Source organism: Paroedura picta, chromosome 6 (genome assembly GCF_049243985.1).
Source record: "Paroedura picta isolate Pp20150507F chromosome 6, Ppicta_v3.0, whole genome shotgun sequence".
In the NCBI taxonomy this organism is placed as follows: domain Eukaryota; kingdom Metazoa; phylum Chordata; class Lepidosauria; order Squamata; family Gekkonidae; genus Paroedura; species Paroedura picta.
The window spans coordinates 10,859,282-10,876,732 of record NC_135374.1 but is presented as its reverse complement, the minus strand read 5'-3'; the positions used below and the strand labels follow the sequence as shown (position 1 = coordinate 10,876,732).

Below are 17,451 nucleotides of genomic sequence, written 5' to 3'. Positions count from 1 at the left end.
AATCCAGGATTCACCTCTTTCCGGTGACTCCTAGAACACTGCACCGATGTGATGACATCACTTCTGGGTTTGCCCAGGAAGTGACATGACATCATAGCATTTCTGTGATGCCGCCTCCCCAGTCTCTGAGCAGGCGCCACCTACTGGCTAGTGACCATACTCAGCGCCTGTATTTACTAGTATATCTTTAGTCGCCTGGGTTAGGAGTTATTTTTGGAGTGCTCTTCCATAAACCTCGTTTGAAGCTATCTGTCATAGAATCATAGAATCATAGAATCATAGAGTTGGAAGGGGCCACACAGGCCATCTAGTCCAACCCCCTGCTCAACGCAGGATCAGCCCTAAGCATCCTAAAGCATCCAAAAAAAGTGTGTCTCCAACCTTTGCTTGAAGACTGCCAGTGATGATAGTGACCATTACTACATGCAGCCCGTACTCCAGCCCCTGTTTAAACAAAAGTTGAGGCCTTCCTCCAACTTAAGTGGCTGTTTTTCCAATGGGACAGCCACTTAAGTTAGAGCAGCCTTTTCAACCTTGTGACCATGGAAGAGCCCCTGAAACAAAATTTCAGACTTCAAAGACCTCTGGAAGTGATGTCAGCTGGTCACGCCCCTGGATGTGACTTAACTTTCACACCCTTTGCCCTGCTTCTGCTCCCTCCCTCCGCCTTTACTGCTACTATGGGGTCTCCGTCTCATGCAGGCCAGAAAGAAGGGCAGGAGCTGAGAAAACAGCCTGGAGCACCCATGGCATGCCACAACTGACCCACCTACCCCTTGGTTTTTACACCCTTAGCCTGCCCATCAAGCCCCCCGGGTGGGGGCAGCCAGTTCCCTGGCTTGTGACCAGGAGGGGAATGGTCCCCTTTGGAACTCCCACAGACCCCTGGTTGGATATCCCTGAGTTAGAAGGCTCCTTCAGGTTCCGTAGATAAGACAGTAAGTTCCGCAATGGAATCATTATTTCTGGCAACAAGACTGCGTAAAGCCATGGTTACTGAGCAGTAATTTGGCATAGGAAGATGTACCCTTGTAAAGAGTGATCACATACAACAGTTAGATAGGGATTTGTTGGCCGCTGTATGCCCCGTGAGCACACAATTTGGCAAAAGTCTTTGATATTTTCATGTCGATGTGCTATACTCCTTTTTCTTTTTTCCTGCCTGGGAAAAAAATTGTCGCTTCTGTAAATATTTATAGATTTTAAACCTGCTTTCCTGTTCTGGTTTCTTTATTGGTTCTGCTTCCCCTTGCCGTGCCTGCAAGTAGCAGGGGCTTGTGTGTTTTGAAGCCAGATATCTTAACGGGCCCCTTTTGAAGCGAGTGGAGGCTGGAGGGCACGGCTTTGCTTTCTAGGAATAAAACAGCGAGGAAAACAAACCCGCGGACAGCATCAGCATAGCGAATCAGGGCTTTGTTCTGCCATCCCCTTTCCCGAATATGTTGCGGCTTGGCATTAAACATGAAGGAAAGTCTCCTTTGCAGGCCTACTCAAAAGGATGTCCTATGTTACATTCCCAGGAAAGTGTTTTTAGGATCACAGGCAATCTGGCCTCTGGATGACATTGCAGAAAGTAAGTGGTCTTTGCACTAGAATCGTAGAATCATAGAATTGGAAGGGTCCTCCTGGGTCATCTAGTCCAACCCCCTGCACTATGCAGGACACTCACAACCCTTTCGCTCATCCACTGTCACCTGCCACCCCCTTGAACCTTGACAGAATCAGCCTCTCTGTCAGATGGCTATCTAGCTTCTGCTTAAAATTTCCAAAGACAGAGAACCCACCACCTCCCAAGGAAGCCTGTTCCACCGCTCTGTCAGGAATTTCTTCCGGAGGTTTAGATGGAATTTCTTTTGAATTAATTTCATCCCATTAATTCTGGTCCATCCCTCCGGGGCAAGAGAGAACAACTCTGCTCCATCCTTTATATAGCTAACTATTCAGTCCTAATGATAAAACTGTTCTGACCGGGCAGCGATATCAGGGCTCTCTCAGCCTCACCCACCTCACAGGGTATCTGTTGTGGGGAGAGGAAAGGGAAGGCGAATGTAAGACACTTTGAGACTGGGTAGAGAAAAGCAGCATATAAGAACCAACTCTTCTTCTTCTTCCTTCTTCCTCTTCCTCTTCCTCTTCCTCCTCCTCCTCCTTCTGTACAGGATATCATATATAGACTCAGACAACCTTTATTGGCATACACCATCACAATCCAAGGAAACAGAATGGATTGGACAAGTCTATGTTCCCATAAATTACTAGCAAACATGAGTGATTTATTTGGAAGCCATGCTTCCAAGGGCATCGGCTACCCTGGCAAGTTTAATGAGATCTTTTTCTGAAAGCGTTAATTTGATGATGAAGGATTGGGAATTGACTTTGGAATTTATATCCATCAGATATGACTGGATAGAAGTTCATTGGGGAGAGAAGATTGGACTCCCAAATAGTTTTCAGGGGAACAGGGGCACAGAGTGTAGATTTTCACACTTAGAATCTAACACAGGATAGAGTCTGCTCTGAAATCAGACATGACTCTAAAGGGTTGCGGTGGGGGGGGGTCCTACAAAATAAGTCAGTGTCATTACACAGATGGCATGGCGGAGATAATAAAGGACACAGCATGGAACAGCAAACAGAACAAATGGCAAAACATCTGTCAGCATTTTGACACCCAAGTCTCTCAACAGGGATCTGGCAACCCTACCCCTCCATCCTCCCCCGTTTCCCAGGGCAGACCCGGAAACTCTCCCTCCTGCTGCAAGCCCCAGCTTGGAGATGGGGCAGCCTTTCCAGATCTGGGGTTAGCTAGACCTCCCAGGCCACCATGTGTAGAATTAGGCCGGAGGTGTTCCGTGGGCCTGCTGAGGACCCTTCCATCCTGCCCCACTTTGGCAAACCAAAGTAAGAGTTAGGTTCTGAGCAATACATCAGCCTCGGTAACCCAAGGGATGTGATGAGAGATGCTGAAGAACCAAAACTCGGAATCGATCAAGGCCAAAGTTTGACAGCATCTGATGCAGCTTTGCGGGGAGCAGGGAGGGGAGGGGAGGGGCAGGGTTGGGCCTTCTGAGGGCGAGGGAGAGAATGTGACAAAATCTGCTCATGAGCTCACATAAATTAATTGCTGGCGGAGTTTTTTTTAAAAAGGAAAAATCTAATGAGCTGTGGTAAACAAACAAGCGATCGAGCAATTATCCCCTTTGTACCCCGTCGAATTCCCGTCCGTTATGACTTCATTTTTGCTCTTGTGTAAAAAAAAAAAAAGGGAGTGGAACGGGTCTGTCACAGTGATGGAACAAGCAACAGCGTATTCTGTTTGTTTGTTTGTTTGTTTCCAAATGGGACTCAGCACAGCTTTTGGTCTCTGTAATTCTCAGATTTTTAGAAAATCATATTAAGAAAATCCAGTTGATGTCCATGGACTACCATTCCCATGAGCCCCTGCCAGCGTTCGCTGGCAGGGGCTCATGGGAATTGCAGTCCATGGACATCTGGAGGGCCGCAGTTTGTCTATCCCTGGTTTAGGCGCTCTTTTACAACACCTGCTTTTTGTTTGTGTTTTGGTTCCGCCCCTATAAATGGTCCACATTCCTTTCTGCTGTGGTATTTATTAGTAACTCCAAAACTGGTGTTTTCCGGCTCGTTTTCCCATGCTGCTGTGGTTTGGCTTAATGTCACAAGCCATCTCGGGATCTTCTAAAGAGCATGCTACATTTAAAAAAAAATGAATATATGCCTAAAGGGATTTCCTTCTCTTGCCTTTGTATGAAGCTACCTTGGAGGCGCTTCTGCCTGACATATCACCTCCCTGCCTTTTCCTTTCTCAGGCTCCTAAGGCAAAGGAATGTGTCTATCAAGGCATCATCTGTGGAATCGGTTTCTCTGCGGGTGGGCAGGTAGTCGTGAGTTCCCTGCATAGTGCAGGGGGTTGGACTAGATGACCTTAGAAGTCCATTCCAACTCTATGATGCTATTAAAAATAATACCTGGAGGGAGCTCACAACAGTGAGAAGAGCTGCAGGAGGGTGCGCTTGGGAGCTGTCAAGTACCAAAGTGAACAGGTAGGCTGGGTGCCTACCTGTTAAAGAACGCCCACCCATTTGGGAAACCCTCCCAGGGCTGTCAAGAAACCCCAGGGTTTCAGAAAACCCTGGCTGAGAAAGCCTGCCATAGACTATTGGGGAATTCGTGGATGATGTGCCATCATTTCCAGGTGGTTGCAGGAAGTGATGTCATGACTTAGACAATGCTGGGTTTTCAACAGTTTCTCCCCTGAAATCTCTCACTATTTGCAGGGGTCAAACTGATTCCCCTACTGCACACAGTAAAGGAGTAAAATTTCCAGAAATGTTGAAGTGAGGTCAGGGGGACAACTTTTTTTCTCAAGGGAGCATGGAAATTTTGGAATAAATGGATGCGTACTTTACTGTCAAGCCTAAAACCAGAGCCCAGTGGCACCTTTAAGACCAACAAAGATTTATTCAGGGCGTGAGCTTTCGAGTGCAAGCACTCGAGAGGAATGGGAAGGTGACTGTAAGCCGCTTTGAGCCTCCTTCGAGTAGGGGAAAGCGGCATATAAGAACCAACTCTTCTTCTTCTTCTTCTTCTTCTTCTTCTTCTTCTTCTTCTTCTTCTTCTTCTTCTTCTTCTTCTTCTTCTTCTTCTTCATCATCATCAGACTTGAAAGCTTGCACTCGAAAGCTCACGCGCTGAATAAATCTTTCTTGGTCTTAAAGGTGCTACCGGACTCTGATTTGATTGTGCTACTTCAGACCAACACAGCGACCCATTTGAATCTGTCAAGCCTAAACTTCTCGTACTAATTTTACAACAGAAAATACATACTTTATGAAAAAGATACTATCTAACATAGCATATACAGTTGTACTATCTGGAATATCCCTGAGTTTGATGTATTGTTCTGCTTACCTTCTTTATGCACCATGCCCTGAGCCTTAGAGGAGGGAGATATACAAATGTAATAAATAAATCAATATTGATGGGGTTTAGAAGAATAAATGTCTTCTTCTACCACAAAAACTGCAAGTATAACCCGAGAGAGCTGAGAACTGCCTCACGCTGTGCTACCACCGCATGTGTACGTTTATTTTTTCTTTGCCATCTGAGAGGTAGGAAAAGGTAACATGAAGGTAGAAAACCAATGCTATGGTAAACAAAATAAAGTGCGTTTGGAAAGAATCTCTCCATAGAGTCAGATTAGGTAGGAGTCAGTCTACTGCTGTGCTTGAAGATTAAGCTAAACTGTATAACACTGAAATTACTTAACTCTTTAATGACGGATTATCATGGAGCACAGTAAGGCGTATTAATTGTGGCCGAATTTTTTATGTTTCAACAAATGCGTTCTTGAAAAGGCCGCACATATGTCTCGAATATGAGTTTGTTTTCAGGGCTACCCCCAAATTTCCCAATCCTTCCATTTGCAAAATTAAGAAAGCCCTTAGACATCTTCATGCTGCACATTTGGAATGAGGAAAATGCTTTATAAGACAAGGGGGGAGGTTGGATTTTAAAACAGATAATATTTGTAGGAGGAGTTGTATGTGTGTGTGTGTGTGTGTTTTTGCTTTATTCCTCCCAATTTCCTGAGTTTTCTTTTAGAAAAATTTGAAAACAATCAAGGAAGGATAGGGGGATTATTTCCTGATTTTTTTTATGGGCCTGCACAACTGTTCCCTCCCTCCTTCCCATCTTTGTGTTTAGATTAAGGCTACAAAGACCTTTGAGCCTCTTGTGGCACAGAGTGGTAAGGCAGCAGACATGCAGTCTGAAAGCTCTGCCCATGAGGCTGGGAGTTCGATCCCAGCAGCCGGCTCAGCCTTCCATCCTTCCGAGGTCGGTAAAATGAGTACCCAGCTTGCTGGGGGGTAAACGGTAATGACTGGGGAAGGCACTGGCAAACCACCCCGTATTGAGTCTGCCATGAAAACGCTGGAGGACGTCACCCCAAGGGTCAGGCATGACCCGGTGCTTGCACAGGGGATACCTTCACCTTTTACAAAGACCTTATGGCCATATGTACCAGTGCATCTGATGAAGTGAGCTCTGGTCACCGGCCAGGGATGCAAGAGGTAGGGTTGCCGGATCAAGGTTGGAAAATCCCTGGAGATTAGGGGGCGGAGCCTGGTCATGCCTCAGTGGGGGACGACGCCACAGAGTCCACCCTCCGAAGCATCCGTTTTCTCCAGGGAAATGAACCGTAATTCCAAGGGATCCCCAGGTCTGACCTGGAGTCTGACATCCCTAGCTCTGGAATAAGTGGTGTTAGTCTCTGAAGTGCTACTGGATTCTGCTTTGGTTCTGCAGCTGCAGACTAACACGGCTAATGGTATTGGGAAAGGCAAACCACCCCCCACCTCCCAAATGCTGAAACCAACTGAACCAAATTTATCATTATCTAAAAATTGGTCATGTTCTTCTAGAACTGTGATATATCACCCTTTGTCAGGGACAGAACTGCTTTAGGTCAGAAGAATTCTGGGAAATGGAGAAAAGCCAGAAAGAGAAGGAAGAAGAAGAATTGGTTCTTATATGCCACTTTTCTCTCCCTGAAGAAGGAGTCTCAAAGCAGCTTACATTCACCTTCCCTTTCCTTGCCCCACAACAGACACCCTGTGAGGTGGGTGAGGCTGAGAGAGCCCTGATATTACTGAACAAGAAGGAGAAGAGTTGGTTCTTATAAGCTACTTTTCTCTACCCGAAGGAGTCTCAAAGCGGCTTCCAGTCGCCTTCCCTTTCCTCTCCCCACAACAGACACCCTGTGAGGTGGGTGAGGCTGAGAGAGCCCTGATATTACTGAACAAGAAGGAGAAGAGTTGGTTCTTATAAGCTACTTTTCTCTACCCGAAGGAGTCTCAAAGCGGCTTCCAGTCGCCTTCCCTTTCCTCTCCCCACAACAGACATCCTGTGGGGTGGGTGAGGCTGAGAGAGCCCTGATATCACTGCCTGGTCAGAACAGCTTTACCAGTGCTGTGGCGAGCCCAAGGTCACCCAGCTGGCTGCATGTGGGGGAGCAGGGAATCGAACCTGGCATGCCAGATTAGAAGTCCGCACTTCCAACCACTACACCAAACTGGCTCTCACCACGTAAATGCTGGCCAGATACTGGCCACTTTCCATTGGGGCTTGATGCTGTGTGGAATGTCAGGCTCAATGGAAAGTTGGGTTTTTCAAAAGCTTTAAAAATACCCCCAAAGGCAGATAAAATTCCAGACTGTTCACTCACCCAGGCTTGTCCCAAGGTTGCTGTCGGGTATATAGATGTTTCCCTGTTCAGTATTCTGTTTTGGGTTTGGCACAGGAGGATGAGGGGATGGCGCATCTGCCAACATTTCACAGAAGATGGTCCAGGCTTGTTTGTACCGCTCTGGGTGTGATTCAGAGATTATCTACAAAGGACAGCCCTTCCTCAAAATCCTTTCACAGTTTGTTTATGGAGCGTGAACCAGGTGGGGCTCGGGACGTGAAATCCAGCAATGCGGCTAATTGGGGAGAGAGCAGGTAACCTACCGACATTGATGGATTACTTGCTTCAGGATATATGTTTTACACTGGCCCTCGGACTTCTGCAGCAGGGAGAGCTGGAGTCAGACTGGGGAATGTCTGCCAGCAGGAGAACAAGTAAACAGAACCAAATAGATCTACGCTTGAAAAAGCTATGCTTGAGGAAGAGTTGGTTCTTATATTCTGCTTTTATCTACCCGAAGGAGTCTCAAAGTGGCTTGCAATCGCCTTCCCTTTCCTCTCCCTGCAACAGACACCCTGTGAGGGACGGGAGGCTGAGAAAGCCCTGATATTATTGAAGAAGAAGAAGAGTTGGTTCTTAGATGCCGCTTTTCTCTACCCAAAGGAGTCTCAAAGTGGCTTACAATCGCCTTCCCTTTCCTCTCCCCACAACAGACACCCTGTGAGGGAGGTGAGGCTGAGAGAGCCCTGATATCACTGCTCGGTCAGAACAGTTTTATCAGTGCTGTGGGGAGCCTAAGGTCACCCAGCTGGCTGCATGTGGGGGAGTGCAGAATCGAACCTGGCATGCCAGATTAGAAGTCCGCACTCCTAACCACTACACCATGGCTCTTCCTGCTTCCACAGAGGGAGAGCATTTGGCTCAGTACACCTCACCCACCCCAGTCTTGTGCTCCCAAACAGTAGCCGGGGCAGCGAAATTCCCAGTGCAGATTGCTCCACAAAGGATTCATGTTCTCTTAGTTTTTACCCCTGCTGCTAGCCTAGCGGCCTTGCCAGTCCTGTATTGGGAAATATCTGGAGATTTTGGGGAGTGGAGCCTAAAAAGGGCAGGGGTTGGGAAGGGGAGGGACTTCAAAGAGAAGAAGAGTTGGTTCTTATATGCCGCTTTTCTCAGCTCAAAGGAGTCTCAAAGTAGCTTACAGTCGCCTTCCCTTTCCTCTCCCCACAACAGACACCCTGTGAGGGAGGTGAGGCTGAGAGAGCCCTGATATTCCTGCTCAGTCAGAACAGCTTTATCAGTGCCGTGGTGAGCCCAAGGCCACCCAGCTGGCTGCATGTGGGGGAGTGCAGAATCAAACCCGGCTCAACACATTAGAAGTCCACACTCCCAACCACTACACCAAGCAATCTCCTTCTAAAGTTGCTATTTTCTCTAGGTGAGCTGATCTCTGTCCCCTGAAGATCTGCAGTAATCACAGGAAATGTCCAATCCCTTTATCTGCGGGGGAGTGGGGCTGAACTGGACTACAGTTTCCATAAGCCCCTGCCAATTGGGCCTGCTGACAGTGGCTCATGGCAACTGTAGTCCAAGAACATTTGGAGAGCCACAATTTGGCCACTCCTGCCTTATAGCCTATTGAGCATCAGTCGATTCCAGTCCAGGTAAATCAGAATAGCCCTTCTAATGATCTGGGGTGAGAAAATCTGGATTTTGTTGCAGCACAGTAGAATTCTAATTCCCCCTTCCCTTGGTTTTGGGAATATCAAGCGTTCTCTTTCCCCCTTGTTCCTTCAACATGGGGGTGGGGAGACAGAGGGACTCTCTCCCATAGTTCACCCCACACCCCCTATGAGCTTCCTTGCCAATTAAGCTTTGTGCCAGGGAATCTTCTTGAAGAGTCTCCGTAAAGACGTGAGATCAGACATTCAATGAGGAGTTCTTTGCAGAGACGCTCTTAATCACCAGAAAGACTCTCTTCATCTTAAGAGAGCAAAAGTGCTTATTCTGCTTTTCACAAAAGACCAGAAATGTAGGACACCTTTTCCTTGCGCTGTTCTGGCAGGCTTTCCTCTCCTGTTTGCTTTATTTGGTGCCACTTGCAAGGATATTCCTTTCTGGTTTTGTTTTTCAAGTGACATTTCCAAGTTGACCAGAGCAATTTGCTTAGCTTGTGAAACTAGGATTGAGCGTGCACAGTTGTGGCTGTGTCCTCCCCGGTGTGCCAGAATCACAAAGATGGCCACAGGCTTAAGAAGGTTGGGGACGCCTCCCTTATGTACAATAAAACCCCCACACAATCCTGCTCCTTCTTGGGATGCATGGTTATGTATGATAATTGTGCAGCCTGGCCTGACGTTTCTAGTCGTAGCCACCCAGATAGCACTGGGAACACCATAACACCAATTTGGTGTAGTGGTTAGGAGTGCGGACTTCTAATCTGGCGAGCTGGGTTCGATTCTGCACTCCCCCACATGCAACCAGCTGGGTGACCTTGGGCTCGCCACGGCACTGATAAAGCTGTTCTGACCGAGCAGTGATATCAGGGCTCTCTCAGCCTCACCCACCCCACAGGGTGTCTGTTGTGGGGAGAGGAATGGGAAGGCGACTGTAAGCCTCTTTGAGACTCCTTCTGGTAGAGAAAAGCGGCATATAAGAAACAACTCTTCTTCTTCTTCTTCTTCAGTAATCTCAGGGCTCTCTCAGCCTCACCTCCCTCACAGGGTGTCTGTTGTGGGGAGAGGAAAGGGAAGGTGATTCTAAGCCTCTTTGAGACTCCTTCAGGGAGAGAAATGTGGCATATAAGAACCAACTCTTCTTCTTCTTCTTCTTCTTCTTCTTCTTCAGTAATCTCAGGGCTCTCTCAGCCTCACCTCCCTCACAGGGTGTCTGTTGTGAGGAGAGGAAAGGGAAGGTGATTCTAAGCCACTTTGAGACTCAACCTGGGTAGCAAAGAGCAGGGTATTTATTTTTTTTTAACCTTCTTCTCAATCCCAAAAGGGACAGAACGGGTCAAAGGGTTCTCCGAGGGCGGTGTTGTTTCCCCAATTTCAGACTGTTCTTCAAAACAAAATCCTTTCACATTTTGAAAAGAATTCTTTTTAAAGTACATATACATTATTTTATCGACACGCATGTCTATTTGGAAGGGTGTATCACTTGTGGTTTGTCGCTCACGGTGCCTGAACGCTGCATAACGGGTTGTTTCTATGGCAATCAGAAGCCATTCCCGAGCCGCCCAGGTGGCTGGTCCCGCAAGATGTAATTTTCAAGGAATTCAGCGCACAATGAGAATAAAGGAATCCCAACCGGAACGGGTTATTTTTAAAGGAAACAAAAAAAGAGACCTTGAAAACTCGTTCCCTTTTCTTTTCACGGGTTCCATCCACTGTGTCCTGTATCCCCAACCCTTTAGAGCGTCGAGATTCAATTGCTTTTGAGAGGTTGAAGCAGTCACATTGGCCGAGGCTTTGTCGCTAAAAACTCACTGAGCATCAGCCAGAATCATAGGAGCGGGTGTGGAGATGTGGCTTCCAAGAAGGGCAGGCGCTTGTGGGCGGGAGACCGTAGGTTGTAGCTCCCTCCCGTTGGCCTGAAAGAGCTGTGCTTCCTGGCCTGCTAAGGAGGGGTGTGTTGCTAGGTGTGAAAATAAGTGGGAGATTTGAGCAGAAATTCATAGAACAGCTATTTCAGAGGGAAAGGGTGTTTTGGGGCTGGGGCTTTGCCCATGCAAGAGGCTGCAAATTCCTCACGCGCTGTGTTATCCTGTCAAGCTTTCTGCTAATGCATGCCCTGCCCATGCTGGCAAAACAATTTAGGAGACACTCACCAGGGAAGCAATCCTAGGCAGGTTTAATTAGAGCTCCTATGCTATCCAATGGGATGCTCTCTCAGCTCAGAGAGACTCCCCTATCCTTTCCTCTTCACCTCTTTAATAATTGGGGGAGGGATGGGATTTTTAGCCGTCATGTTAGTAGATTGATGTTTTAATGGGAATTTTAATGGGGTTAGTTGTTGTGACCCGCCTCGAGCCTGTCGGGAGAGGCGGGAAATAAATCTAAATAATAATAATAATAATAATAATAATAATAATAATAATAATAATAATAATAATAATAATAATAATAATAATGAGTTCTTACGACTGATGCCTTACCTGTGTGATGAACCAAGTTTGAGTCCAGGGGCATCTTTAAGACTAACCGAGGTTTATTCGAGGTATAAGTGTATTCATTCACACTTCGTCATATATCATATACCTTGGATAAAACTTTGTTCATCCTAAATGTGTTTTTTCACATCCTCATTTTCCTCACTAGTAAGTCCAGGAGACAAGGGGAGTGGTCTCTTCTGCATGTATTTGCTCCCTCTAGTGGTCAATTCAGTATTACACCATTGTCCAGTATAAAAACCTGCAGGGAGATATGCCAGATGTAAATAGCGTAATATTGAATCGGCCACTAGAGGGAATGAAACATGCGTGGGACAGAACACCTCCCCCCAAACAAAGCAACATGAACACACAAGTGAGGAGAATGCAGAAAAACACTTCACCGAAAGAGTCACGGTGCCAGGAATTTGCAATCAAAGAATCTTGGCTTTTTCATGGCAGATTTCACAGAATCCCATTCAGAAAGCCATGGCAGTCAAACCTCGCTGAATCATAGCTTGACTGTGCAGGATTTAAGTCCTGACTCTATACATAGTTTATGAAGCAGCCTTTTTCAACCTTTTGACTCTGGAGTAGCCCCTGAAATAGTTTTTCAGACTATAAGGAACCCCGGAAGTGGTCAGCCGGCCACGCCTTCCTGCCACACACACACCGGAAGTGACATGTCCCTGGAAGTGACATCACCGCCAAGATTAACAGGCAGACTCAGGGAGAATTTGGGGGGAAAGGAGAGACAGGAGGCAGTTTAAGGCAGAAGTACAGGCTCCACTCCCTGCCAGGCACTGAAACCTTGAAGGGGGAAGGGAAACATTAAAAGTGGCCATTTCTCAAGCTTGGAGCTGAGTCCATTGAGGCAGGAAGTGAAAGCTGTGGACCCCCCCTCCAGAGTTCCCATGAACCCCCAGGAGTCTGCAGACCCCTGGTTGGGAATCCCTGATTTAGAGGGCAATATGCAATCCTAGAGCCTCTTGTGGCACAGAGTGGTAAGGCAGCAGAAATGCTGTCTGAAGCTCTGCCCATGAGGCTGGGAGTTCAATCCCAGCAGCCGGCTCAAGGTCAACTCAGCCTTCCATCCTTCCGAGGTCGGTAAAACGAGGACCCAGCTTGCTGGGAGGCAAACGGTAATGACTGGGGAAGGCACTGGCAAACCACCCCGTACTGAGTCTGCCATGAAAACGCTGGAGGGCGTCACCCCAAGGGTCATTCATGACCCGGTGCTTGCACAGGGGATACCTTTACCTTTATGCAATCCTAGGACCCAGTAAGGACCAGGCAAAATAATAATAATAATAATAAAAAATAATCATCATCATCAAACACACTCCATTTTTAGAACAGCTTTAAAACACAGCAACATCTGATTTGAGTCATCCTTTGTGAAAATACAGCAGAGACACTTATTTTCACCAGCCAAGATTTAAAAAAAAATAAGTTTTAGGGGAGGCAAAGGTTCACCTAGCATTTTGGCGTTATGCTTAAGAAGATGCTTTTCACAGGAAATGGGACTTTTGAAAACAGAGTCTTGGGAAAATGCATCCAGGATGTTTTGTTTTCTTTCTGTCCCCCACGACTATTCTGGACGGACTCGATGTTAGAAACAGGATGTTTAATTGGGCGCCAGCTGTGGCTTGATTGGCGAGTCCAGCCCGGCTTGCTTCTGAGCAACTATTGGAAGAACATTTAGAGGGAGTCTTTTGAGTGTTTTATGAACAAAAAATGCCGTTGAGCGCACAGTAGGGGAGAGCCTTTTCTTTCGTTTGAAAAAAAAGAAACACACCGCATTGAAATAGGAATAAGGAGAACCGCAAAGACATTATCTAAGATGGATCAGGTTCTGTTCTCTGCTTTGAATTGCACGCCATGGCTGCGGGCCAAACTGGAGGAGTTTTTTTTAGAAAGGCCCTTTAGGGGATCTAGTGCAAGGAACTGCCGAAAGGGAAAAGGATCTGGAGCTCGATCTGGTGGCTGGCGTTGGCATTTCTTTGAGCAGTGCAAACCTGCATTGCCCCAGCAGCTGATGTCGGTATGGCCTGGGGAATATAGCTCTGGCTATTGTTACTGTCTGCTGAATTGATTTAAGGCAGGGGTGGGCAAATTGTGGCCCTCTGGCTGTCCTTGGATTACAATTCCCATGAGCCCCTGGGATGCCTTAAATAAGGGGTGGGCAAATTGTGGCCCTCCAGCTGTCCTTGGACTACCGTGCCCCTGGGGCTCATGGGAATTGTAGTCCATGGACAGCTGGAGGCCACAGTTTGCCCACCCCTGATTTAAGGCATAACTCAACTACAGCTGTGTAACCATTTTATATTGGCTTAACTCTCATGGCCTCTTCCCACCCCCCAAAGAAAGAATCTTTGGAACTGCAATTTGGCAGGCTTGCTGAGAGATTGTCCCTTACAGGGGTCCCCAAAGTGGGTCCGCGGGCACCCTAGTGCCTGCTGACCCCTTTCCTGTTGCTTTTAGAAAATAGGTGGGGCCAGGTGAGCTTTCTGCCCTGCAGATCTTCTGATTGGCCACTGGAGAAGTGATTGGCAGTACAGGGCTTTAAGGATCTTCACCGTGTGGTCGAAGGGAAGCTATGGCAGCGTAACTTTTTGGCAAGTTTCAAAAGTTGTCCGCCCCACAGCTGAAACGGCAAAGCCAGGCAAACCATACCACAAAGTCTGTGTATCCCAAGATACATATATCAATGTCTACTCAGCAGCCTCCCCCCCCCCCCAAGCTGCATGGTAAACTCTTTCTCAGCAGGGAGGAATTCTGAAATGCAGTTTGTGATTTGGTATGTGTGTTTCCCCCACCCCACCCCCCATTTTTTTTTAAGGGAAATAAGCCAGAAATCCCACTGGGCATGTTGAATCCCTCCGGTTGCCTCTAATAGCTTTTTGGACTCCTGCCGGAGTGCCTGGGCATGCCGTCAATCCATTTAAACACAAGGGCTGATGTCGTTCTGAGTAACTGGATGGAGCAAGATGCACGAGTTGAGCGATGGCTGGTGGAGATAGGGGGTGTGCCAAGAATGAGAAAGCCACCGAGGCAGAAGGAAGGGTGAGCCCGTGGTCAGCAGGAGAATGGTGTTGCTACAATCATGCTCTTTGCAAAGATGGGTTGTGTGTATTGGGAGGAGGGGGCTATCCACTAGCTCAGGGATTCCTAACCAGGGGTCTGTGGATACCTGGGGGTCCCCCTGGGAGCTCTGGAGGGAGTCCGTGGCATTTCCCTTCCTGTCTTAATGCAGGGGGAGTCAACGTGTGGTCCTCCAGATGACTACAAGTCCCATGAGCCCCTGCCAGCAAACGCTTCCCAAGCTTATGGCTGAGTCCATTAAGGCAGGGGTAGTCAACGTGTGGTCCTCCAGATGTCCATGGACTACAATTCCAATGAGCCCCTGCCAGCATTTGCTGGCAGGGGCTCATGGGAATTGTAGTCCATGGACATCTGGAGGACCACACGTTGATTACCCCTGGCTTAGAGCAATTATGGAGGATCCTACCCTCTGCTGCCAACAGGAACCACTCCCTGCCCTCCTCCAAGTGACAATTGTACAACTTCTGCCAATGTTTTTCCAGAGCTAGAAAGCTGTCAAAAACTCTGACTGGATTTTCCAGGGTGTGTGGCCGTGGTCTGGTAGTTTTAGCCCCTGGCGTTTCACCGGCAACTGTGGCGCTTTGCCATGTCCTACCTCTGTCCCTCTGCCGTGTCCCCAGGCTATATGCAGCCTGGGCCCCACTTATCCGAGGGACCGCATATCTCCTTATGCCCCCCACAGGGTATGAATCTGTGGGTATGAATCTCCTGCCCCCAGGAGGCATACCTGGCCTCGACCTGGGCCAGGGCCTTCTTGGTCCTGGCCCCAACCTGGTGGAATGAGCCCCCGGAAGAGCTGACAGAGCTATCAGCATTACACAGATGCCTGGGAAGGGAATGGTGTCCTTCGTGGGACCTTTCACAGCCATTCCCTGCACCATCCCACCTTCTTGGCCCCTGGCAGGACCTGGGGAGAGAAAAGCGCTTGAGACCACTCGAAGTGAGGGGGTTAGAAAGGGAAGTTAGAAAGGGAACAGAGCAGGAAAGAGATGAAGGGAAGTAGATGGGAGGAAAGAGACTTTGTGTTGGTTTTTTTAGTCCCTTTTATGTTGTCGGAGCTTCAGTACTTTGTACTGTAAACTTCCTTTGCCTCCTCCCTCTTCCCTTTCATTACACAAACCAGGGCGCGTTCCGCACACCTTGGATAATGCACTTTCAGTGCTCTTTCGAAGCAGATTTTCCTGACTGGCCCAGGAAAATCGAGCCAGCAAAAGCACGTTGAACGTGCTTTATCCAGCCTGTGCGGAATGATTAATTGTGTGTGAAGGACAGCAGTTAAGGCCTGACACCGCAGGCTTGCCCCATTCATCAGGAACAATGAAAAAGAATGCGCTTCCCCAGGCCTTGCGGTGGATGCTCTAATTCTGTAGGAATGCACCGTCGCACCAAGTAACTTTCTTCCCCCTGCCTGGGAAAGTTTGCAGTGTTTGCAGATTTCTTCCCCCCCCCCCCCTCCAGAGGTGAATTTGTAGCAATGCCTTTAATCCGTGAGCACGAAAAAGTCCTAGGGTGGGACAAAAAACATCCCTTGTAGATGTATTGGCTTGCAGGGTGCCAGATTTACTCCCTCATCCATTTCGGTCCTGACCCCATCTTGGTGAAATGAGCTCCCGGAAGAGCTACAGGCCCTGATGGAACTATCTGATTTCCGCAATGCTTTCAAGATGGAGCTGTTCCATCGGGCGTTCAGCTGAGGCCAGGATGCAGTTACCATCTCATGGCCCCTCCTCTATATAACCACAACCCCCCATTATAGAAATCATATGCCCGGGTGGGCCAGGGACCCCCGTGGAGTCCTGCCCCAGAGAGTCCACCCTCCAAACCATCTGTTTCTCCAAGGGAACTGATCTGTGCAGTCCAGAAATGAGTTGTAGTTCCAGGAAGCCTTTGTCCCACCTGGAAGTTGGCATTCCTGTTATCTGTTTATTTATTGACTGACCTCAATAGCCCAAGCTAGCCCGATTTCATCAGATCATGGAAGCTAAGCAGGTGGGCCCTGCCTAGTATTTGGATGGGAGGCCTCCAAGGAGCACTCGGGGTCATGATGTGGAGGCAGGCAATGGCAAACCACCTTCAAAGGTCTCTTGCCTGGTTGCCGGATAATGCTAGGATCTCCTGGCTGGACAACGCACAGGCCACCCAAATAATAGAGCTACGGTCTTGGTATAGTTCAGTAGACCCCACCTTCTGCTGGGCAGTTCTGTTCTGACCCAGTGTGGTGTAATGGTTAAGAACGGCAGACCCTAATCTGGAGAACCAGGTTTGATTCATAGAATCATAGAATCATAGAGTTGGAAGGGGCCATACAGGCCATCTAGTCCAACCCCCTGCTCAACACAGGATTAGCCCTAAGCATTCCTGACTCCTTGGCTACGTGAAGCCAGCTGGGCGACCTGGGGCCAGTCACAGTTCTCTTAGTGGGTGAGACACAGGGCGTCTGCTGTGAGGAGAGGAAGGGAAAGGTGGTTGGAAGCCGCTTTGGGACTCCTTTGGGTGGTGTAAAGCGGGGTATAAAACCCCCAACTCTTCTCCAGCTTTTCTGTGCTGTAAATTCCAACATGACGCCTGTCTCCGTTTCCCTTTCTGTCGTTTCAACAGAGAGGTTTCGAGATCTGCTGTTTCTGCATTCGAGTTGGGATGCCGAAATCTTGCCCGTCTTCCAACAGAGGCGTTATCCCAAGTAAGTAAACACCATCTCCTACTTGGGAAGCATTTCTTTTCAAAACGAGCCGTTGCTGTTTTCCGTGCTGCAAACAAAAGGAGAATCTACCTTGGCAGAAGCAGAGGTAAGCCTCCCAGGTCGGCCTCTTTGCTCGGCCCCCTGGGTCTGCTCCGGTGGCTGTCTTGTCAGGCAACTCCCGCCCACGCTTCCCCGGTTGTCAGAAATGCAGCCTCACGGTGACAGATTTATCCGGTGGTGGTGCTAGTTTTTAAGCAAGGCATCCGAGAGAAACAGACACGCTTCGTGGCCTGCCTGCCATGGTGAGCA

The 17,451-nt window shown here is 48.2% G+C and overlaps 1 protein-coding gene across 3 annotated transcripts in view; it reads left to right on the top strand.

Annotated features, from left to right (window-relative positions):
• The window catches only part of NOX4 (NADPH oxidase 4), a 121,744-nt gene that overhangs the window by 58,897 nt on the left and 45,396 nt on the right, over positions 1-17,451 (top strand). For all 3 annotated transcript variants that reach the window (XM_077341421.1, XM_077341423.1, XM_077341420.1), the window contains exon 13: positions 17,061-17,142. In XM_077341421.1, the coding sequence (XP_077197536.1) occupies positions 17,061-17,142 (82 nt within the window). The remainder of the gene's footprint in view (positions 1-17,060; positions 17,143-17,451) is intronic.